Source organism: Sarcophilus harrisii, chromosome 4 (genome assembly GCF_902635505.1).
Source record: "Sarcophilus harrisii chromosome 4, mSarHar1.11, whole genome shotgun sequence".
Classification (NCBI taxonomy): domain Eukaryota; kingdom Metazoa; phylum Chordata; class Mammalia; order Dasyuromorphia; family Dasyuridae; genus Sarcophilus; species Sarcophilus harrisii.
Window position 1 is genome coordinate 338,085,018 of NC_045429.1, and position 24,910 is coordinate 338,109,927.

Here is a 24,910-nt window from a genome sequence, read left to right on the forward strand (position 1 = left end):
TCAACAACAAATTTTTTTCTCATACAAGATTTATTTTCGAGTATCTGCCCTCCCACCCCATCCCCAATTCACAGTGGAAAAAGATTCGGAGTAGGAGCCCCTAGCTAGAAGAAACACCCTAAGAAACTTACTTGGAATTTTCCTTACCTTCCACCCTCCAGTTCCATTCCCAGGGTTTGCATCTACACACATTCATGCAAATCCAGAAATCCCGGCTGCCTTTCCATAAATGTCTACTTTCAAACCTTGCCATCTGTTGTCTTTACAAATCACAGCTTTACCAAACGAGACGTGTGAGCTTTGAATTGTCCCGGGGTGGCGTGAAGGAGGAACCTCTCTTCTCAAACCTTCTTGTAAAGGTAATATGGCAACTACTTTTTCTCTCTTCCCTTGCTCAAATTATTAATTTACTGCCCCCTGAATTTCTTGGAACAACAGCAAAAATAATAACACCCCGAAATTGCAGCACATAGAAATGGGCTCTGTCCAACATCTGTCGTAGTCTGGGAGTGTAGGAGGAATGGTCCCTGAGGAGCAGCAAGGGGTTAGTGCAGATGAAAAGTGGATGGTTTGATCTCTCATGGGGAAGCAGAGGATTCTAGATGCAGCCCCAGGGGATATGGAGGTCTCTGAAGGATTTTCCCCCTGAGTTAGAAAAAAAGAAATGTTGTGTGGCTTATATCTTGTCTCTTGAATGATTACAAAAAAGAATTATAGCATGGCAAAGATCCTGTCAAAAGTGGCTGCATCTTGAAAAAATACTCATGCCAACTGCACTCATCCTTGGATGACGTCCCTAGCAAAGCTAGGGACAAGTCAAAGTAAAAACAAGTAATGTAGAGGCTGGCACATGGATCCAGAGAGCTGGTGCAAGAACCAAATGAATGCCACTGGGCCATTTAAAGTGCTACTTTGCTAAGCCCCATAGAATTGTTCATATATGGCTGGGGGGAGGGTGAAGAGGAAGGATAGGAAAGAAATTCAGAAATGGCTATTGCTTTGCTCATTATTTAGGTTAATGCTTAAATAAAGTGAAGGTTTAGCAGGGAAACAGACAAGTAGGAAGCTCCAAGGGCTGACATAAACTGAGAAGACCTGGAGAGCAAACCCAGAACCTTTCTGAAACTCCAAAGCACAATCAGCAATTCTAGCAGAGATCTTGCTACTCACTCCCCCACCCCCACAGTTTCCTTCCATCCCTCTTTCTTGAGAGCAGTCTTTTGGGGCACTGGAGGCAAGGCCATAAGTGGTAGTAGGGCAAGCCTGCTCTGCAGAATCAAGGACAAGCTTACTTAGAAAAAACAAATCATGATTATGAGACAGAGCAATGAAACCTTCCCAAGTCAATGCAGCTGCCCCCAGGAACTTCTAGCACCATCCCACTGCAATAAGAGCCATTCCACACTTTGGCTTTAAGGAAAGGGATGGGATGAGGAAGTAAGAGGGGCAGTTGTTTTACAGAAGGGTCCCTGAGCACCCACACCTTGTAGCCAACATCATCCCATTAGAGAGAAACTGGGATAATGTGTCCCAGGGTCCAGTTCATCAAACTTTCTTGTTCCCAGCAAAAAAAAAAAAAAAAAAAAGTATTATCCGTATGTTAGAAACTTCACTTAAGGAGTTTTGGCCTCCACCATCTATGACTCTTGAGCTCATAAATGGGTGTCCAGTTAGAGATAAGGTAGTATCCTCTCTAAGCAGGGGCCCAAATGGGTAGCCAACAATGTACACAGATAATCAAATTTGGGAGGTGGGACTCGGATCCTTCCATCATCCCCAGTGGGATGGGGGGGAAAAGACCAAAACCACAAAGCATTTTCCCAAAAGAGGATGTGCCTCAGTGGCTCCGAGAGCTTGAAGGATCTAGTTGATTGAGCTCTGATTGATCTAGCAGTTCAAAGTCATCCCCTTCAGCATCAGTGTCCAGATCAGAGCTGGGGGCCCTTAGGAAGCCTCGTGCAGCTCTCTGAGAGGCAGCAGGGGGTGCCTGTTGTTGGGCCCTTGACAGGGCCAGTTGGATCACACCCTGGGAGACCAGGCTGGCAAGGTTGCTGGTGAGGTTGGCTCCTGTGGGAAGACTGCTGAGTAAAAGCTCAGGCAGGGTAGCCTCATCTTGGTTGGTAGTTGACCTTGAGGACTCCTCAGCTCCTGGAGGGGAACGATAGGCAAGGTTGGGAAGCCCTATGCTGGTGTCATCCTCATCATCCAGGCCTGCAGCATCCACATTAATGGAAGGGAAGTCAGGGAGGTCCCGGGCAAATGATTCCTCAGGGTCACTATGACCATCCAGGTCTAAGGAGAATAAGGAAGAATCAGAAAAATGGCTGCTCATGATAATTGTATAAATATGTATACATATATTGGATTTGACATATATTTTTAACAATATAGTGGATTACTTACCATCTAGGAGAGAGGGTGGGAAGTAAGGGAGGGAAAATTTAGAGTACAAGGTTTTGCAAGGATCAATGCTGAAAAATTATCCGTGCATATATTTTGAAAATAAAAAGCTGTAATTAAAAAAAGAAAAGTGGGGGCAGCTAGGTGGTGCAGTGGCTAAAGTACCAGCCCTGAAGTCAGGAGAACCCGAGTTCAAATCTGGTCTCAGACATTTAATACTTCCTAGCTGTGTGACCCTGGGCTTAACCCCAATTGCCAAAAAGAAAAGAAAAATGGCTGCTGATCCTTGCTACTGTTTCCCATTTTCATGTTACTCCTACCTCTGAAGAGAACTACATATAATCAGAAACCATTCCCACCCAAGAGTTTACCTTGTAAATTCATACTCTTTTAACTGGTTACCTTTCTTCTACTTACAGATTTGAATAGATTAAAGCTTCTTAAACTGTGAATGTGGGGGTTGCAAAATTAGGATTTATTATTAGTAAATGTTTGATGTACATATCTACTCTATATACTTATATACTCAGAGTTGCATAAAAATTTCTCCAGAAAAAAAATTCTCAGGTGAAAAAGGAGTCATAAGTGGAAAAAGTTTAAGAAGCCCTAGGATAGATGATGCTTGGGCAAAGCAGTCTTTCTGTGTTCCCCCTGTCTACTCATACAAGATCTCCAAGAAAAAAATACAATCACCTCCAAAATAGGAATTTACAGGAGAACCACACTCAAGGGTTGCAGGTTAAAAGACCAAAAGTTTCTAAAAGACATTTAAGCCAACTCCTTGACTTTGGACACATCTAACTTTTGCTTTCTGTACTATAACCTGGAAACTCCCAAGTCACTTAGTCCTAAAATAAGAGGTCTGGTGATATTCCTCTTTTACTAGTTTGGGTGACAGTCCATTCCACTAGAGGAGATAGTGGATCAAGCCATTGTCAGGATAAAGAGAGAGGGTGTGTGTATGTGGAGGTGGGGAAGTGTAGAGCAGTGCCTCACCTTCTGATCCCTCAGTTAGTGGTGTCTGACCTCTTGAGAGATTGAATGTGCCATTATCTGTACAGGAGACTTCAGCATCTGAGTGTTCTGAGTCTGTGATGGCCAATTCCCTAGCCACAGTGGAGTCGTCCAACTTAAAAGGAAAAAAACTCAGATAAATCTTATTAATAATCACTTGTTAAACAATACTATATGATGATCAATTCTGATGGACGTGGCCCTCTTCAACAATGAGATGAACCAAATCAGTTCCATTTGTTCAATAATGAATAAAACCAGCTATACCCAGTGAAAAAAATCTGGGAAATGAGTGTGAACCACTACACAGCATTTCCAATCCCTCTGTTTTTGTCTGCTTGCATTTTTTATTTCCTTCACAGATTAAGTTTACATTATTTCAAAGTTCGATTCTTCTTATACAGCAAAATAACTGTATGGATATGTATACACATATTGTATTTAACATATATCTTAAATATAAGAAAAAATAAAAACACTAAAGAACATGAGAAAAAAAATAATCACTTGTTAAGAGTAGATATAGTTCTCAGAGATTGTTATGCTTACTAGAAAGACTCATAACCATAAGACCAGAGAGTGAAGGCCAGGCTTGAGATAATGGAAATGTAAAGTAAAAATGGCAAATACCACTCACATACCTGTAGCCAATAAATCTTAAAACCATCCTTTTTCAAGCACCTTAGTTTTAGACTAAGTTCTAGGGAAAGTGTTCTAACATCTCATTTCTGGAGAAGTCCATTGAAAGAAAGAATTGAAGACACTGATCATGTGTTTCTGTAATAATATCTCTAGAGAATATCAGTGTCCAGAGGTTGCCAGAAGCATACTGCTTGATCTGAAAGTCATTTGGGGGGTTAGAGTGAGGGGAGGAAGACGACCTATTTTCAGGTAAGGCTTCCACAGAGGCACTAGTCACCAGGCTCAAATAGGAATCCAAGTATAAAGGCCCAAACACAACTGTAGCTTTCATTGTCAGTGCTTAAGTCAGTGCTCAAAGCACATCAAAAATTTGAAGCAGAGTTGTTGCCTACACATAAGGTGTCAGATGGTAAGGAAACAAAAAGTCTAAAGTATTACCTGAGGACAGAAAGCAGCTAGCTCCTCCTCACTATCACTACTGTCCCCTTCGGCACCATCAGGGTGCAAGGCTCGAGCACGTCGAACTGTATGAAAACAGAAGAGAAAAGGCCATCATTCTAAACTTTCTGGTGAGCATTTCTTACTGGGCTTCCAAGATGTGAAACCACAGCAGGCCCAGGAGAGGTCCCTTGATCTGAACAGTACACAGGGGATACCCGCTGAGCCGGTGGGGCAGGAGGAGCTGATGGGGCAAGAAAACAAGCTCACCCACCTCAGTTATGCCCATTAAATACACAGCAACTAGTCCTCCCTGATGGCCTTCCGGAGTAACCTGTTTCAGCAAAGAGGGACCTGTATCCTATTAAATGACAATCCTGAAGGAAACTCATGCTTTCCAAGTAATCCAGAAAAGACTGCTGAGCACCATTTATAGTTGTTATTCAGGTCCTAACCAGGGTCGGATGATTTGTGCTGGGGTAACAGCTGTAAGGTCTAACCTGGCATGGAATATCAACTTCACCTTTTCTATTATCCACCTCCAAGGTGATGGCAGACATGTAAAACATACTCTTCATCACCTTGTTCTCACTCCTAAATTGCCCTAAACAGGAGTTGAATCACCTCAGGATACTTACGCTGCCTTTCTCTGTGCCTAGACATCATGTAACCATGGACACTGAAGTCCAGCCGCTGCAGGACTGGCTCTAGCTTCATGTACAATCGATGTCCCAGTCTGTGGTACACAGCAAGGGGCCACAGCAGGAGAGAAAGAACTAGAAAAAAGCGTAACAAATGGCAAGAAATTATAGAGGACACTACACAAACTAAATTTAATTTCTTTCCCATAATGTTGCAATCCTATGTTACTGAAGTCACACTAGAGATGTTTTTGCATTTTCTAGCACATGTTTTCTGGAAGTATCAAATATACTTGGGATTGCTCGTAACTGCATCTTGTCTTACCCCCAAAACGAACATCTTTTTGAAAGCAGGGAAATCTGTATCGTTTGCTGTTACAGGATTCCAATGGTGAAGGGGGGGGGGTGTGTGTGTGTGTGTCAGGGTAGTGATGTTGAGGATTTATCATTAACAGAGTTTAAAGTCAGGTCACAGAATCAGTTATAGCGATGTCTTTGAGCCAGAAGGCCAAATGGCTTAAAACTCTCACATACTACTAAATAAGGTCAGAACAGATCACTGTAGGAATTTAAGCTTCAGCTAATTTCTTTGACAAGCCAGTAGTAAATTTAATCTATAAAATGCCAATGAAAATATAATGGAATCTAGTTCAGGGCATCTGAGGATCATGAGAAGGGCAAATATAAAAAAATGTATTAGGCATATACCCTAAAAACTCTCTCCAAGGGTGAAACTATTAAAATCTTCTTGTAGGTGGGAACATATCTGAACCAAAATTTCAAAGACTGACTTGTTAGAACCAAATCTACCAACATGCTAGGGCTCCTCTGCACACCCCCTAAAATTGACCTTGTATTTATTCATATGTACTTTATGTGTGCATGATGTCTCCCCTGATAAATGCTTTCATTTTTGTCTATCCCTAGCATCTACAGCCTAGCACATGATATATGCTTAACAAATGCTTGTTGGTTAAATGACTAGGAGAAAAACTTTATTTGCATAGGGACTTATAGAGACAGTTATTCCAAGTTACTTCCTTATGGACAGGAATTCATTAGAGCTTTTTCTCTGACTGAATGGTCAATTATGATCGGAGAAATCTGTGAATAGAGTTGTTGCCAGCAGGGCTATGTGTAAAACTTACGGAGTAAGTAGGAAAGCAGGAGGCCAGGAATGTATCGGCCCAGGACAGCCAGAAAGGTCAGGAAACCACAGCTTAACAGGCAGAACTGGGGATACCAGGGAAAAAAAGCATTAGGTTTCTGATACAGAGGGAAAGGCCAGGCTGAGGTAATGCTGATCCATGAGTCAAGCAATGGACATGTCAGATCTGATGATGCTTGGATGTTACTGGTAGGGGAAGGAGGGCTTATAATTTCTATTCAAACTCCCTTTTTATGCTGCTAACTTCACAGGGTTACATTTCACATTAAGACATTTGTTTGAATAGGACTCAGCCAAAAAATGCTTTCTTAAAAGCACAAGGTTGTTTGTGTTTTTTTTGATCCAGGAAAAAACAAACAAACAACCCCCTCCCACCATAGTAACCTTACACACAACACAGAATGCACACAGACATGCTTTCTTGCTTAGAAACAGGAAAATGGCACTACTGTGAGTTCAATCTAAGTGTCAAAAACCAACCAGGAGTCTTGGCCCCTGGCCCCGCCACCTTTCTTTGCTTCCACTATTGCCACTGCCTTGTCTTTCCTGGATGACAGTGTTCCTGTTAGGGTTTAATAAACCCTTTAATAAATCTTCCTGACAGGATTTAATAGTAACAAGGCTATGTCAAATGGAGGGTTCTAAGCCTGGGCTGGGGGTAGTGAAAGAAGGGAGAATAATGGAGGGAGGGTCTTACCTTGCCTGGGTTTTGCTTTTTGAAAAGCAAGAGATTCCTTATGAATGTGGTCCCACTAACCCAGCCTTCGGCTACATGGTGGCAGAGCTCAGGCATGCTAAGGAGCCGAGGGTGTACAAAGCCCCAGCTACAGAAGAAAGAAGGGGGATCTGTGAATAGAGGGGGAAGGGGATTCCCCAGTTGTACTGAGGACTCGGTATAAATGCTAACTAATGTTTTCTAGGTTTTAAATTGGGCTTGGATAGTGGCCAACCCCCAGGTACCATGAAAATGAAGCATGGCTACATGCTGAAAAGCTGGGCTTTTTTCTTAGCTCACAGGTTGAAACTTGAAGTTGAGAAGCAGGATAATAAACTTGTTCCAACAACCCTCTACCTGGTGAGCAAGAAGCCCAGGCTGCATGTATAAGCCTTCCACCCTGCCTAGAGCTCTTCATACTTAACTATTTTCCCATTTATATTGGAGCCTTTGCAAACCATTTTGACTGCAATACAAGAATAAAAGTAACACACAATCTGATACCAAGACTGCTGAAATGGAGGCAACTGGTGGTGTGTAAGGAAAATAAAATAAAACCAAAATAAATCACACCACAGAAATCTTCCTGGGATCAGATGGATGATGGGAATGAAATCAATAATGAAAGCAGACACTATAGACACAAGAGTTATCTTTGGCTTGTTGATACTAAAAAGCAATGTGTTCTCTGACAAACAACATTAAAAAGCCAGAGGTTATGTAATACATTAAATGGCCTAGTATAAAAATGTCAGGAGACATAATATTGGTACCTTTCTACTGTTACCCTGTAGCTGAGTAATGCATCTACTATCTGCCCCCATCCCTCTGTCTATTCAACTGCTGATGTGCCACACACTAAAATGTTTCCTATTGAAAAACCTTTTTCAAAGATCAAATGAGATTGGATATTTCTGTATATGTTTTGATTGAATTTCAGATATGCCAAAGATACTTATTTAGAACAAAATAGGTCGTCTGTATTCCTACAGTGTGGATTTGGAGAGCAAGATCATTAAAGAATCAAACACCATTTCTCAGAATGAATCAGAGCAATGAAAAGGGATTTAATTAGTTTTTCATACCTCTCATTGTCTAATGCGTCGGGTCTTGCCACTACAACATTAAAACAAACATCAGCATTAGTTGGTAGGAAAAACTGAACATGATAATGTTAGGTTGTTGTCGAACTCTATTAGCTTGACAACTCAAGTTTTAATAGGTTTTGGGAAAATACAGCAGCAAATTCAACAGAGTCACCAAGTTATAAAGTTAGGGAGCTACAGACAGGGTATGTTAATCTAAGCCTATTTGCTTCTCCAGGAAACCCAAAATGAAAAGAGTTTGTTACTCTGCAATTAAATTTGCAAGAGATGAAGGCTAACATTAATAAAAAAGGAAAAATGGTCCATTAGCACCATGTTTGTATAATGTATGTGTTCACCCATCTCTTATTTGCCTGGCTAATAAGCTATCGACACATAATAAGTCAGATCAGCACCTTTAGGCATTATCTCACAAAATCTCTCACTCCACCCCTGACTTCTTTCCTAACGTTTGGTCCCACAACTCCTTATGTCTACCTGGACATTCTACTTTGATGTCTTGACAGTACTTCACAGCACATGTATTTAAATGGTCATTTTACCAACTACATTAAAATATATAAAACCAAATTCATCATCTTTCCCATCCCCCACTCTAGGCTTCCACCTGACTCTTCCTCCTGACTTTTTCCAAAGATCACAAGATTTTCTTTTCCATTCTCCATATCAAAGTTCTTCTTTTTCAATGTGTCTGGTACCCATCCTTTCCTATCTTCTCTCAGCACTTTTATTCCTTTACACCCAGACTACTGTAATGGCCTCTGGATAATATTTATGAAAGATTCTTGAGACAATTTCCCTCAATATGACCCTGTATATTACCACAAGATGATTTTTCTAAAACAATACTTTCAGCATATTCCCCTAATCAAAAGGCTTCAATAACTCTTCACTATTCATAAAATTAAAGTCCAAGCATCTCAGCATGGGATTCAAATCTTTCACAATCTAATTCTCATTTTACTTTTAAATTTTATTATTCACTACTCTGCTAGAAAAAAACCTACTCATCATCTCCCAAATACCTTGCATTTTCTGCTCAATGCTAAGGGACAATGTGAAGATTAAACAAATACATTGTCCTCGATAATATGGAATTTTTTCTCTAGTGGGGGAGATAAGATACCTATACCTATTATTCTCTGCCCCAAAACTATAATACATGAGAAGCAAATAAAAAGAGTAGTAGTCAAAATCCACTAAGGATCATACCTAACTTAAGAAAATTAAAGAAAATTTATGGAATAAGTGGAATTTTAGCTAGGCCTTAAAGGATGGATAAGATTCTAAAATGGGAATGAGGTAGGGAGGAGATTTATATATAAAGCGAGAGCAGAGATAGCATAAGCAAAGCTATCCAGACAGGATAGAATGCAACATATCCTGGAGATCTGCAGTTATGATCAAGAGAGTTTTAAAATGAAAACAGAGAAGGACAAAGAAGAAAATTGCCTACATATATCTGCTAAAACAGATACACAGGTATAAAATGGGGAAGAGAGAATCAGCAAATATATCAGTAATTAATAGAGAACAGAATGTAAGAAAATAGACTGCAATAACACTGAGACAGCTATATGCAAATAAATGCATGAAATATACATAAAATAAGTTGAACTAACAAGTTAATTAATAGACATTCAATTCTAACTAGAGGTTTCACTAAGATATGGAAGGGTGGAACTCATAAATGAAATGTAGCAATAATAACTATCATTTATACAGCACATTCTGCAAAGCACTTTTTATATATAATCTCATTTGATTCTTAGAACAACTCGGTGAGGTGATTAAGGCATATTTTAGGACAGCACAGTAGCATTATATATTAAGAAATGTTATATACTAAGAAGACATGTTTATGGGAGCAAATCTATTAACTGAGATGGGATAGAGATCAATGGAGGGGCATACACAATATTTTTCAAGGAATATAGACCATCTAGTCAGAAAAAGAAAAAGATAAAGAGTTTGGTTGAGAAACATTTTTAAAAATCTGGTACAAGTTCATGATAGAATCATGACAAAGGATTTCATCTATTATCTGGACAACTATTGGAGTATACTAACAAAATTAGTACAGCTGACAAATTCTTGACTTGTTTTAATGATAACTTCATTCTTCAAATAACTGACAAAGGCAACAGCTACTATTGAAAAGATCCTAAACAATAAAGAGCCACTGGGATGGAACCTTAGGAAAAAATAGCTACTTCATCTTAAAGAGTTCATAACAGAAAAGAAGAAAACGAGGAAGAGTTTGGTGCACACCAAAAACTGGAATTTCAAAGAATTCAAAGGAAGGAACAAAAGCATCCTACTGCCTAAAGCAGAATTGACCAAGGAAGGTTTGAAAACTTTTAAGAATGAAATTCTGAAACACAAATAAGTCCTATAAGAAAGAAAATAATATTAAATAGATTAATTGAACTGGATATATATAAAAAAAACATAAATTTTATCTTAACTTTTGTTATATTCTTAAACTTTCCCTACTCTATCAATATAGCTATCCTCTCAAACAAAGTATGTAAAAAGAGGGAAAAAAAGCAATTCAATAAAATCAGTATATCATTCCTTATCAGACAATGATATTGGACAACATATGCAATATTCCATATCAATTCTTATTTACTATTCCATATCCCCAGTCCTGTCATTAAGGGAGGGATATGCATTTTCTCACCTTTCACCTTAATCCAAGCCTGGGCAATATTACATGGTATTCCATTTCTTTTTTTGTATTTTTCTATTTATACTGTTATAATCTTTGTGTATGTTGTTTTCCTGGTTTGCTTAATTTCACTCTATCAGTTCATAAAAAAACAAAAACTTCCTTTGCTTCTGTGAATTCTCCACATTAGATATTTCTTATAGGACAATGATAGTCTATAATATTCACACAATTTGTTTAGCTATTCCCTAGCTACATTAACTTGTATTTTTATAAAGCATTCATAGAAGATATATAGAAAATAAATAAAATCCTACAAAAATAACACTAGGAGAACTAACACTGAGAATTATTTGGAAAATTAATGTTAAGGAGGTGATTCAGGCCAGTTCCAATTGTATTGTGATGGTAAGAGTCATCTGCACCCAGAGAGAGGACTGAGTGTGGATCACAACATAGTATTTTCACTTTTTTTGTTGTTGTTTGCATATTTTTTGTTTTCTTTCTAATTTTTTTTCTTTTTTTGATATGATTTTTCTTGTGTAGCATGATAATTGTGGAACTATGTACAGAAGAACTGCACATGTTTGTTATATACTATATTGCTGTCTAGGGGGAAAAGCTGGGGGAAGGAAAAAAATTGGAACGTGGGTTTGGGGGAGCTGAATGTTGAAAATTATCTATGCATGTGTTTTAAAAATAAAAAACTATTTAAAAAAAGAAAATTAAGCTAAGAATAACAGAAAAAGGCTCTTTCAGTCACGTTAGGGGCAAAAGGAAGCTCAAAGAAGTGATAGGACTATTGCTTGGAGTAGATGGAATAACGATTTTTAAAAAATAAGACAGGAGGAAGACCATTCAATTCACATTTTGTTTTTAATTTTTATCTATTTAGGAGAATAATCATTGGACAGGGAAGGATAAAAGATAGTTAACAAGGGGCAGAAATTCAATATAAATGAGCAACTAGAACTGAATTCACATCATCTGACTGAGATAAAATCTATCCTACTAGCATTCTGAAAATACCAGGAAACGACTGTGGAAAAAATGTGGCAATCAGGAGAGGTGACATAGACCTGGAGAGATGGGCAGAAATTTTTCTGATTTTCAGAACTAGAAAGAGGATTGAGCTTCAAATCATCAGATAGTGAGTTTCACTTTTGACTTCTGACAGAATTAATAAAGGTATGATTTGTGAGAATATGGAAAAAGACTCAGTTATTTCTAAGAGTAAGGTTCCATCAAGAAAAAGACATTCTAAGAGCTATTAGGAAAACTGGAAAGCACTTCAGCACAAAACAGGTTTAGTTTTCAAAACAAGAAATAAAACCATCAACCATCACAAGACAACCTGCTCTAAATCACTAATAAGAGAAATGCGAATTAAACAATTCCAAAGTATTACTTCTTTCTACACATAAAACTGAAAGTGATGACAAATGACAGAAACAGTATTAGAGGGACTATAGAAAAAATAGGCACACTAATACACTATTAGTGGAGCTGTGAATTAGTTCAGCAATTTCAGAATACAATCTGGTCTTATTTGAGAAAAAGGCCTGGATTGTTCATACCCTCTGATTTCACTATTGGGAAAACCCCAAGGATGTCAAGGACACAAAAGATCCAATGCATACCAAAATACAGCAACACTTTTAAAAGTGAGTACTCATTGTTTGAGGGAATGGCTATACAAACAAGTACATGAATGTAATGGAATATGATTATATCATAATGACAAATGTGAAGAATTCAGAGAAACATGATAAGAAACATAAATGTATGCAGAGAAAAGAACTAGAACAACAATGTATTCAATTACTGGAATAATGTAAATTAAAACAATACTAAAAGACATAAAAAGTTAGAAAATGAAATGACCAACTTTGGTTCTAAAAAAAGAGATGATGAAAGTTATTTTCCTACTCTTAGTGGAAAAATGAGGGACTATGGATCCAAAATGTTGCTTACAGCTCAGATCTGGTCTCTATGTCATGTAGTTCTACTTCACTGTTTTTCTTTGTTATAAGAGGATTCTGTGAGGTGGGGTTATTGGGAAATGGCTGTAAAAAAAAAAAAAGGCTTCAATAAAACTTTTTGTTTTTTAAAAAGGACATATCATGCCAAACATAACTTCTTTTTTTTTTTATAGGGTACTGGAAACATAGTTTACCTGGATTATAGCAAAACATCTAACAATGTAAAGTTATTTTTGCGGATGTATATAAATATGGAGTTAGTTGGATTCAGAACCGTTTTAAGAGGACCCAAAAAGAAATCATAAATGGATTGATATCAGTTTAGAGATAGGTCTTTGGTAGAATACTTTATTGATCTGTTCTTGGCTCTCTGCTAATTTTTAACATTTTTCTGAATGATTTATGTGAAGAAATGGATGATTTATTGTTTATTGAATTTAAAGATGACATTAAATTGGGAGAAATGGCTAAAATACTGAACAACAGAGTAGAACACTGAAAGATTGTGACAGGCCAGAATGATGAGCTGACACTAATGACTTGAAATTTAATAAACATTAAGTCTTGAACAAGCCCAAAGAATAAATAATATATTAGGAATAAATATCCAGTCCTAGAGAACTGTGATCAATTGTAGGTGCCATATTTTAAGATCATTAATAAACTGCAGTACATCCAAAAGAAGATGACCAGGACAGTGAAGTAATTGGAGTCTTATTCTACTTGGCCTCAAAGTAAAAAAATTTGTGTAAAACACAAATAAGAAGAATAAAGAAAAGGCTTGATTTAAAAGAAAACTTCCTAATAATTAGAGATATCCAAAAGCACTGACTTGGAAGATAGTTAGATCTCTATCCCTACAAGTTTTTAAGGATAGGCTACAGGACTTCTTAAACGTTTTTTGAGACCATTGTTCATCCAAGAAATTTTTGTGACCATGGGTATATAGGTATATAAAATAAGCATTCAAATCAAAAATTAACTGATAATCATAATTTCATGACTCCCACATTCAGTAATGAGATCCCATATGGGGTCAGGACTCAACACTTTAAGAAGCAGAGGACTAAATGATTATTCCTTAGGGATATTGAAGAGAGTAAAAATCAGGGCCTTGAATGCTAGGCTTAATTTGAACTTTAATTGCCAGGCAATAAGGACCCACTATAAGATTTTAAATATAAAAGTAAAATGATTGAATTTGTATATAAGATAAATTTGATAGATAGCAGTGCATGAAGTTTGGATTGGAGAAAAATGAGGACAAAGACTTAAAAATCTATTAGGTTAAGAGGCAAGCAATCAAAACAGGTGGTAATGTAAGGCCTGGAGCTGTCTGGTGAAGGAGAGAACAGAGAGAAGGGGATAAATGATAATAAGATATATTCAAAAGGTAGTAATGAGAAGAACAGACAAAATTAAATATAACACAATATTTTAAACATAGACTGAATGAATGAGGGTACCACTGACAAATATGCCATGAGAAGAGAGAGACTTAAGGGAAAAGATACTCTATAGTTCTAGTCATATTGAGTTTGAGGTGCCACTGGAACAACTATGTGAAGATACATTTGAAATGCAAGTCTGAAGCTCCGGAGAAAGGTCAGGTTGGAAAATGACAAATTATTAAGTTACCTCTGTAGATATGATTACTAAAACTGTGGGAATAAATGATACCAGAAAGGGAGAGAATACACAAGAAATAAAGGTCAAGATTAAGGCAATGGGAAAAGGAAGACTATGTCATCAAAGATAAAAGATAAATGGTGAGAAAGAGAGGAAGTTTTAGTAGAGAAGTAATGTCCAGAAAAAGGGGGTGGGAAGAATAAAAAGCTGAAGTGGGAGAATGAGGACTGATAAAAGTCTCTTGGACTTAGTATTAAAGTAGTTAATGTTTCCATTTGAAAAAGTAATTTTTCAATAGTTTAGTGGGGATAGAATTCAGATCATAAAGTGTTGAAGACTGATGGAAGTGAGGGCAAAGTGAGGAAGTAGAAGTACTATGTCTTTGTTCAAGATTTTTCCCAACTATCTTGCCCGTCTTCCTTTCTAACTATTTGAATCCTCCAAGACTCAACTTCTGTTCAACTTCCTCTATGAATCTTCTCCCCATCAACTCTGCCCAGTCATTTCCATCTCTTCTGACTCACAGCATTTCCTATCCAATACTTTTACATTATCATTTAAATTTTGACTGGGAAACAAAGGATATTAATCTCCACAATTAAATTGTAAACTATTTTTAGAAAGGAGCCAACTTGCATACTTTTTGGTATTCTCAGTAGTAACAAATGTTGTAAGAGCTAAATTCATATTTCATGATACACTTTTATTAAGTAAGACTGATGTATCAAGTGAATGAATAAAACCATACAAATCTCAAAATTATCTCTCAGGCCAACAATGATGGCAAAAGACTGTTTCCATGATAAAGAGACAGCTTTCTATAGTTTACTGTTCAAGAAAAAGGGAGGGCCATCGATTTAATGTTTTAAATAGAACACAGACTCTACATAATTACCCTAAAGCAAAAATCACAAAACAGCTAAAAAATTTCTAGATTAGATTATTCCAAAGGCTTCCAAACTCACCTCTCATTTCAGGCCAGATTTTGTTTTTCCACTGATCTATACATACAATTATCATCAAGCTGAATGCAAGTAAAAACACCAGACGAAGGGAGGTCAGTGCAAAGAACCTGCAAGCAAAGGAAGAGCAAAATAATGTATGTAACTAGTTCAAAACCAAGAAAAATGTTATGTACATTTAATGCACATAAAGTGATACAATGGAAAGAGAGCTACTAAGGTGGCTAATCTCGGTTCTAATTGCTTTTCTAATTATGTGACTTTAAGCAAGTCACTGAAATCATTTGAGCCTCAGGTAAGTTTAGAGACTTTCCTCACCAAAGGCAGATTAGACCAGATAATATTCTGAGGTGCCTTTCAGCTTTAAAAAGATTAAAAAAGATTTTTCTAAAATCTACCTTGACAACAAGTAGTCAGTGCAAGATAGAAAAGTAAAATATATTTCTATCAATCTCTCTTAGATTACTGCAGAAATCCTGAATGAATATCCTTCAGGGAGCTGAGTAAATATTAGAAATTAGAAGGAAGAAACCTTAATATTGTCTAAATATTGTCTAGTTTGGTGGTTCTTACTCTACAAAATCTATTAAAATGACTTTTGTTTAAACTACCCAAAACATAAAGATTAGTGCAATTTTGCAAATTTGTACTTTCAAACTGATTTTTATTCTGAATATACTATTTAAAATAATATTTTTATTATATCTTTTTTATTTACAAAACATATGCATGGGTAATTTTTTCCAACATTGATCCTTGCAAAATCTTCTGTTCCAAATTTTCCCCCCCCCCCCCCCCCCCCCCCTCCCCTAGATGGCAGGTAGTCCAATACATGTTAAATATGTCAATCTTCTAACTAGAAATATGCAATCATTTGTTATATCTGTTTTTTAAAAGGGAACAATATCAGAGGCAATAACTTTTAAAAATGTTTCACAGCACTTTTTCTTTTGATCAACAAGCATTTCATAAAGACATCCTAAGTATCTTTAAAAGATAATAATATAAGATAAGATGGTTCTCTCTGGGAGCAGGTTTCTCGGGGAGGTTTTCTGGAGGCAGCCCTAGTTTCAGTTACAAGTAAATAATCACCCAAAATGCAGCCAGCTGATAAAATGCAAACATTTTCTCCTTCCAAGTTTTGTCTCTTTCCTTGGGCCCAGTTAGCTCAGAGGCCTATGTCTCTGCTTGGTTCCAAGAGCTCCCTCCGAATGTCTCCAAATCCAAAGGTTTGTCCTTCAGACTCCAGCCAGCACCAAGGTGGAAGATGCAATGAATCTCTCTTGCCTTTGAGAGAGGACTTGTAGGCTTCCTCCCAGAGTACTCCTCTCCGAGCTCTAGGAATGTTCCTAAGTAACTTTTACCTACATATGTTAACCTCTTTGGGGAGAGGGGACTGTTTTACTTATTCCAGTTTTGGACAATATTCATTTTAATTTTTCTTTTGAATTGTTTTAAATACAATATTGCTTCATTTTTAAATGTAAACTGCATTTTGCTATCCCAGGAGGGAACTATTTCAAAAATATTGGTAAGAGCATACTTGGTGCCTTAGGATCATTGGAGGTTGTAGGCTCATACTTTAGTGCTTGTGGGGATATAAGAAAGTATCTGGTCCAAATGTCTCCTTTTACAAATGAAAAAACTGAGGTAAATTGACTTTACCAAGGTTACACAAGTAGTTCAATGTCAGTGGTGGAATTTGAACCTAGAGTCTGTAATTGAAGCTCTTACTCTTGGAACTGGGCCTGATGTCTCCACACTGGAGATAGGTGTTGTCCTACTGGTAATTAGAATTAGGATGTTTCCTGATCAATTTCAATTATTAACACTTGACATTTCTTTTCTGCTTAAACTTAAAGTCAGTAAAAATTTGTTTTAAAATTTACTTTAGTTACTCAGGTTAAAATTACTTAAAATTATTAAAGCTTATTTTTCTATTGTCCACAATGAACATTGCATTAAAAAATGTAAGACTCTAAACACATTTGTATGTATTTAACAGATTGTGGATCTTTTCTCAATCCTAAATCATGAGATGATTTTAACCAGTTACTAATTCCTCACACCACAGTGAAACCACGGAGTCTGGAAATCTAAGTGACCAACTTGATCACTAGATTAAAAGGAATAGAAGCAGTCAGTGAGTTGTAAATAGTCTCACTTTACAAACTATTACCCATTACAATATTGGGGGTGAATAGTCTATGAGGAGATAAAGGAGAGGAGAAGGAATCAAACGGTAAAAAAGTCATTCTAACTGGTGACAATCTCATCCAAACCTTTTTTTACCCCACCAAACTAAAAGAGTAATTATAAATGAGATTAAAATGAGGACAGGAGTTAAGTTTCAGGAGCAGGTAAAAGCCATTAATCTCTAAAAATGAGTTCATCAACTGTACAGATAAATTTACCAGGGGCCAACAAAAAGAGCTTCAAAGTTCTTTGACTGCCCTGATGCTAACACTTTCCCGTCTTAGCAGCAGACATATAGCTCCAATCTCTATCTCTTGAGAACACTTGGAATAAGAGATACCCAGGGAGGGAATCCAGACTGTCTATAATTTCCCTTCACCAATTCATAATTGCAAATGCTGTTTATAAACCTTATGTAGGCTCTAAGGAGGGGAAAGATGTTTGTTCATTTCTCTTGAGATGGGTTTGTTTTCCAAAGGCTGTGGCAAGGAGAATGCCTTGAGTTTCAGTGATCTAGGCCATTTTAAGACAACTGGTTTGTGGTGGGATTTGATGTGGGCCCACCCATCATTTTCACAAATTCTGTTGAAGAGGAAACTAAACTTTTCTCAGGAGCAAGATTACCCTTGGTCTATGAGACAAACTTTTAGCCCTTTCTTATTAAATAGTCACCATCATCTTAAATCATTCTGGGAAAAACAGGGAGAGCACAATGCCAACAATCTTGAGTACACCGTCAACCTTTCAGAAAGATAAAAATTATGAAAAGAGAAGACAAGTTCTGGTTATTAGTCTGGCTCTCAGCATGAATTTAATACCATATTTTGGCAGGTGTATTTGACCATTTTCAAAGAGTGCTTTCCCTGCTTTTCGGTTTCATCTCTACCCTACTACTTCTTCCCCTGGAGTAAATTCCTCAATTAAAAAGTTACTTATGTCACAGGATGGCATATTTTGGTTAAATCAAAAATACAACAGGTTTCTTATTTCATTGGGTTAATCTGGAAATTTACCTGTCAAAGAATTTTATCACTGGATACAAGTAATGAACTACAATGAAAGATAAAAGTTCTTTTCGGTTAAGAGTAACCAAGTTTTTTGTTTTGTTTTGTTTTTTTAAATCTTTAGTGGTTTATTCTTGTTTTTGTTTTTTGCTGAGGCAACTGTGATTAAGTGACTTGCCCAGGGTCACACAGTCACTGTTTGAGGCCAGATTTAAACTTGGGTCCTCCTGATTTCAGGACTGGTGCTCTGTCTTCTATATCAACTAACTGCCCCTAATCAAGTGGTTTAAGGAAAATTATGCAAATCCTAACTGCTCAGTCTGTGAGATTATCAACCATTACCATCTTTTAAAGAATTTAATCTAATTATAATATTGGCCCAGAGATTCTTGTGTAGAGGACCCTTTAGGCAGTTTGGTTAAAGTAGAAGGAAATTTTTAAGCACATAATATAAAATGCATAGGATTACAAAATAAATCATATTGAAAAAGGTATCAAGATTTTTCTTTTAAAAGAAGTTAACAAATCCCAGGTTAAGAATTTCTGATCTATGAGGGCAGCTAGATGATACAATGGATGTAGCACCAGGCCTGGAGGGAAGAAAATCTGAGTTCAAATTTGACCTTAGTGTGATCCTGGGCAAGTCACTTAATCCCTATTATCGTAAAACAACAACAACAAAGAATGTCTCATTTAGTAACTCCAAGTATTAGTTTATTGGCCAGAATGACCTTAGTTCATTAGAAACCCAATGTTTTAGCTTCTGATTTTGTTTATTAGTGTAAGAAGAGTTCATCAAAAAGCATTTTTTTCTTTTAATTTGGACACTATGCTAATTAGGCCGTGGGAATGCAAAGAAAAGTAACAATAACTACAATAAGAGGCTCACATTCTAATGGGAAAGACAACATACAAATAAATGTATGTAAAATATATAAAAGGTAGATGGAAGGTAATCTCAGGTAGTGAGCACTAGCACTAATTGGGGATTAATAGCTTATTGCAGAAAATGGGATTTTAGTTGGGAATTTTTACCATAGACAGGAAATGATGTAATCACTAACAGGCTTTCTTCCAACAACAACAAAAAGACACTTGACAAGCTTCAGATTTTTGCATTAGTAATTTCAACATTATTTTAGAAAACAAGTCATAGTTAATCTAAAAGACAAGAAAAATATTACTCTGCCATACACGTGGCTAAAGTTTAAATAGTTTATAGAAAAAAATTAAAAAGGATGTTAGGTATGCAAATTGGTATTATTTCTACAGTAAAACCCTAAGTGAAACCATATTTTTAGGAATTAAATACTCATCCCAAGTTTTTAACAAATGGAGTTTAATGGTAGATTTAATTTTATAAAATTCAAGCCAAATCATTAAGAACCAAAAGCCATGTCACTGAGAGCTCAACACTGATCAATACTGATGGCATGAAGTAGAAATCTTCAAAAACAATTTCTAGTACAAAATGAAAATATAGGTAAAGTGCTATCTTCTTTTTTCCACCTGTAGTCCTAAGCAGAGATCATTTTCATTTTAAACTTGGGGGGAAGGGGAATGCTCTGTCCAAAAGAATATTTTTAATTGATGAAGCAAGTTTTTTCAATTTTGCTTTAGCCTGAGTCACTTCTTTACTCATATTGCCTGAACAATCAACTAAAGGTTTTTCATGTTCCAAGTGCTTTAGATGCTACAGTAACTCCTTCAAATATGGCACACAAACCCAGATTTATAAGAATATTCAAATAACTCAAGTCGAAAACACTGCTAATTCAGCCCCTAATGAATCCCTAATGCAGAGGCCTCCTGAATAGCTGCTTATCTCCACTCTGGGAGTCCTACTTAGAAAAAGCATGGACCAGAAGACCACTTTGGTAAATCTGGAACCGCTTGCCTTTCCAGGGCTGTATTTCACTACTATACTTACTGACTTACAACCTGATTCAAGAAAGTAGCTCTAATCTGGTCTACCCAGAAAACTCACTATCGGATTTATTTTGTCTCACTTGCTCTCACCACTAATTGTATTTAGGTTGGTGCAGGCACAACACAAGAGAAGGGAGTGCCTCACAATCTTCAATGGTGAGTCTTCAAGATAATTACAGGTATGTACCTGAAGACTTACAAAGGCATGCACTGCTGGAAGGTTCCTGGCCATGACTATTACAAGTTAGAAGACTCAGCAAGCCCTAGGGTTAAAAACCAAACTCTTAAAACCACCAGAAAGGCAAGAAATGTTTCCTAAGCATTTATCAGCGATTTATTAGTTAACCTCAGCGCCCAAAGAAACTTTCTAAGATTAAATTACAGAACAACGGTCCATCTGCTGTAATAGAATGAGTACACTCTCAAGGAATTGATATAGCTAATTCTCTGTACCAATTAGGAGAAAGAAATCTAATATAATAAAGGTTCTTTCTCAGGTACAGGCAGATGATGATCCAAAAAAGAACAGAGCCTTATGACTACAAAGATCATCCTCTCCAAATTCTGAACATGACATCTGCAATGAGAACAATTTGTATTCCTTGCTTAACAGCACTTTTAGTGACTAGTCAACTGTGTACTATTTCTGGGTACCTGAAAAAGAAGAAAAGATTTTAGACTCAATTCTCTCTGGTTTGAATTAAGACTTTGTTTTAGGCTAATCCTTACCTCTCATTCTTCTTTAAATATCAGTCCTTCCTTTTATTGATACTTTTTGATTTTACTAATCATTTTGAGAAGAGACATATCCTCCCCACCATGGAATCCTCCTTTGTAATTAAGTACAACAGTCAATTAAGCCATTTGAGTGACAAAGCAGATAATATTCTGCCCTAGGTTATGCTTCGTTATCTGGTCTCCAAGACTTAGGGTCTCCACAAGATAAGAAAGTGCTCTCCAATCATTGGTGTATTCAGTTATTCTCAACTGGACTTCCTATTTGTATCCTTTCATTTACTTTGCAGTGTATATATTGCTATTTTGAGTCTGCTTATTTCATTCATAGATTTATGCAAACCTTTTCATATTTGTCTGTTCCTCATATTACTACCTTCTTATTACACAATAACAGTCCATTGCATTCGCGTAGCACAGTTACTATGGCCATTCTCCAATTAATGGCCAGCATATTGTTTCCATTTCTAAGGTGAGTGCTGCTATATTTCATTATATGTTGGACCTGTTTCTTTCTGACTTCCTCTTTATATATAAACTGTGCCTACTTTTCATTCTGTAACTTCTAATGTCAAGAAATAAACAGCATCCTATATATTTCTAAAGAAAAAGATGACTCACACCCATCCTGAATACTACTTCTTGAATTATGGATCCTAGCCTTCCCACAGAACATTTGAAATACATGAAGTAAAAAATACTTCACAAAGCAAGTAGTTCTATCAAATTCTAATCACAAACTAATCTAGTCTTCAGGGAGTTACCAATGAAGAAATTCAAATTTTACACTTTATATGCCTGAATCCTTTGTATAATTACCTTCCTGATCCTAGGAAATACCAGTTGATCTTCTTTTCAAAACCAGAATCACACCCATCATTCTGCCATATCTCTTCTCCACCTGCTTACTGTATGCAAGAATGAAATGAGTAACTATATTTTGAGTACTCTTCAGACAAGTGACCAGGAAATGTCAGAAATGAAATTCCTGAACAAAAATATTGTAAAAGGTTCACAGTATCCAAAGAAAGCTCAGAATATCTTAGACAAAATATATTTTGTTATTTAAGGTTAATCTTACTAAAAGCAGCAAGTCAAAGTTAAAGATAAAATTAAAATACACACATATCCTCCATTAGAGGAGTTCCATATGTTCATTCCATTACCACATCTACAGCTTCAAAATAATTTCCGTGAGGGAGCTGCAGAAGTTGGATTCTAAGTCACGATTGATCTTGCTATTATACTGTTAATAGGAAAAGGAGGAAGTGACATGAGGAGGATCACGCTGGTCAAAAACAGATATCTGGTTTAACCAGCTGCCAATTTTTGATACAACAGTTCTCAAAGTGGGACATTTTATCCATCATTCACTTCAATAAAAACAAATTTATTTAAATAAAATTTCTTTCCTACAGGAGAAAAAAGAATGGGTATTTCACATGAAAGACAGAGAAAGAGAAGAGAATATATTTTGAAGCAAAAGATATTTTGGAGGAGGGCAGGTCTAGGTGGGATGCTGCTACAAGGAGTAGTCTATACTCAGAAGGCCACATTTGAGCATTTATTATCAAAAGACATAGGACATCTCAGAAAACACTGAGAAGCTGTTTTCTTGTACAATTTCTAATTTTGCCTACAATCCTCCCTAATACTGCCAATGTCTGATTTACATCAATTCTACCAAACTAAACTGAAATTAGGAAGCCTTGATAACAGGACATAATCTGATTCCCCACCAAGATGGATCAGGTTAAAACTCAATGTTACCAATGAAACTTTTCCATCATGGAGCTTAGAATTAATTTAAGTTTACAAGCCACATTCTGAAATTGAATATGTAAAACTAAGAGCTATATGTAGCTTGTTTTTATATCAGGAGTTTGTGGAAGTTAAGCTTTAAAAAAGTAATACCAAATAAATTTTGTCTTGGTTCTATATAAGGAATGACTTTACTCAATGTTCTGTAGAAGTTAGTTTGCACTCCTTCTCTATTTGAAAAAGGTCAATAATGTGTTCTCAGTAATCAGCAGAAACCTAAGCTGCAAACAAATAAACAGAAGGACCCAAGTCCACTCTTAGTGACACCCTATTCCCCATGGCAGTAAGAGCTGCTCCATCGATTGTGCACCGTCAAAAGCCTTTAAATTGAATGGTAGTTTTTTCAAAGTATATATAGGAATATTTTTCAAGCTCAGTTGACTTCCCAAACCTCAATTTGCTTTCCTATTAACAATAACTAGAGATGTTTACATAATTACCAAGGACATGGAAGAGTTGCAATCACAGCAGCTTTTGAAAAAGGTAAAAAAGTAACTCACAAATTGTTAATAAAGCACATTTAAGGATTAACACTAACTCTACAGATTCTACAACTTGAGGGAAAGCAGATTGTAGAGTCAAAGATAGAGGGCTAATATATGAGTTCAGATCCCTGAACCTTCTTTCAATAGCTGAATAAACATGTGCCTACATATACATATACGTTAAATGCTTGCTGTGTTCCAAGTACCGTGCTAGAAGTTGGAGATACAAAGACCAAAAAGGTCCTTGAAGACCTAACTTACATCCATTCTACTGTGGGGATACAACATGTGGGACTGGGGGTGCCTGGGGAAGGAAGCACTAGATACAGAACCAGAACTTCAGAACCCTGGTTCTGCCGTTTGCCATTTGTGTGACTTCAGACAAGTCAGACTCTCTGGGCCTCCGTTTCCTCACTTGTAAAATGAAAATGCGTTAAGAATTCATGAGATGAGATGACCACCTCTACTCTTCTCTACACCACCCTCAGACGCACGCTAGGGTCTCAGGACTCCTGCCTCAGCTGCAAAAGCCAAACTTGGCAGCATGGAGGTCAGTGATCAGGGAGACAAGACCTGGATTCAAATTCCAGCCCCATACCCAAAGCCTTACTTACTATGTGACCTTGGACAAGTCACTTCCTCTCTCTGCCTCAACTTCCTTATCTGTAAAAGAAAAAGTTCTGGACTCGATGCCCCTCCCCCCCCGCCTCCTCCCGCCTCCCAGGTCTGACTCTATGACCCAAGACAAGTCTGGATAAACACAAGGAAGGTCGAGATGGGAGTGGGAATGGGCGTACGTAGCTATGGGGGGAAAGGAGGGGGCCGGAGCTCCGGGGCCGGCCTGGAGGCGGAGAGATGGGAGCAGATGGGGGAGGCCGGGCTGGGATCTCTCACCAAAAAGCCGCGTTCAGGGCCAAGCACCACAGGGCACTTCTCACTGGGCGCTCCCACACCAAGGCCGCCTGCACCCGGCTCAGCAGCGGCTCATAGGGCCCCAGCACATCCAACAAGGCTCGCTGCACCGCCTCCACCTGCCGATCCCGTTCGCCGCCGCCCGACAACGCGCCGCGGCTCCTGAAGGCCGGCACCGGCCGCGGCTCTGATTCCGGGCCGGCCGCCGCAGCCGCCGCAGCCGCCGACTCCTCGGCCTCCGCCATCTCCCTCCAGGAGCCACAACATCCGGGGCCGCGGCCCTTTAGGTGACAAAATACCGAGTGCGCAGGCGCCGGGAATCTTGGGCCGCTTTTTGCCTAAGTGCGCTTGCGTCCCAACGTGTCTATGGATCGTCAGTGCCGAAATTATTGAAGCCTGCCGTGGCCACGCCCTCAACGCAACGGGACAAGAAAGGAGCGAAGCCGGCGGCGAACAT

General features: G+C 37.6%; 1 protein-coding gene across 1 annotated transcript; it reads right to left on the reverse strand.

Annotated features, from left to right (window-relative positions):
* Positions 1-11: 11 nt before the first annotated feature.
* RETREG3 (reticulophagy regulator family member 3) lies at positions 12-24,761 on the reverse strand. Its single transcript, XM_023502305.2, has 9 exons — positions 24,436-24,761; positions 15,375-15,481; positions 8,104-8,134; positions 7,001-7,127; positions 6,284-6,368; positions 5,133-5,270; positions 4,495-4,580; positions 3,397-3,529; positions 12-2,292 (listed from the first exon to the last, which is right to left on the reverse strand). Exons 1-9 carry the CDS (start codon positions 24,696-24,698, stop codon positions 1,838-1,840), a joined length of 1,425 nt encoding a protein of 474 aa, XP_023358073.1. The 5' UTR covers positions 24,699-24,761; the 3' UTR covers positions 12-1,837.
* Positions 24,762-24,910: the final 149 nt, after the last annotated feature.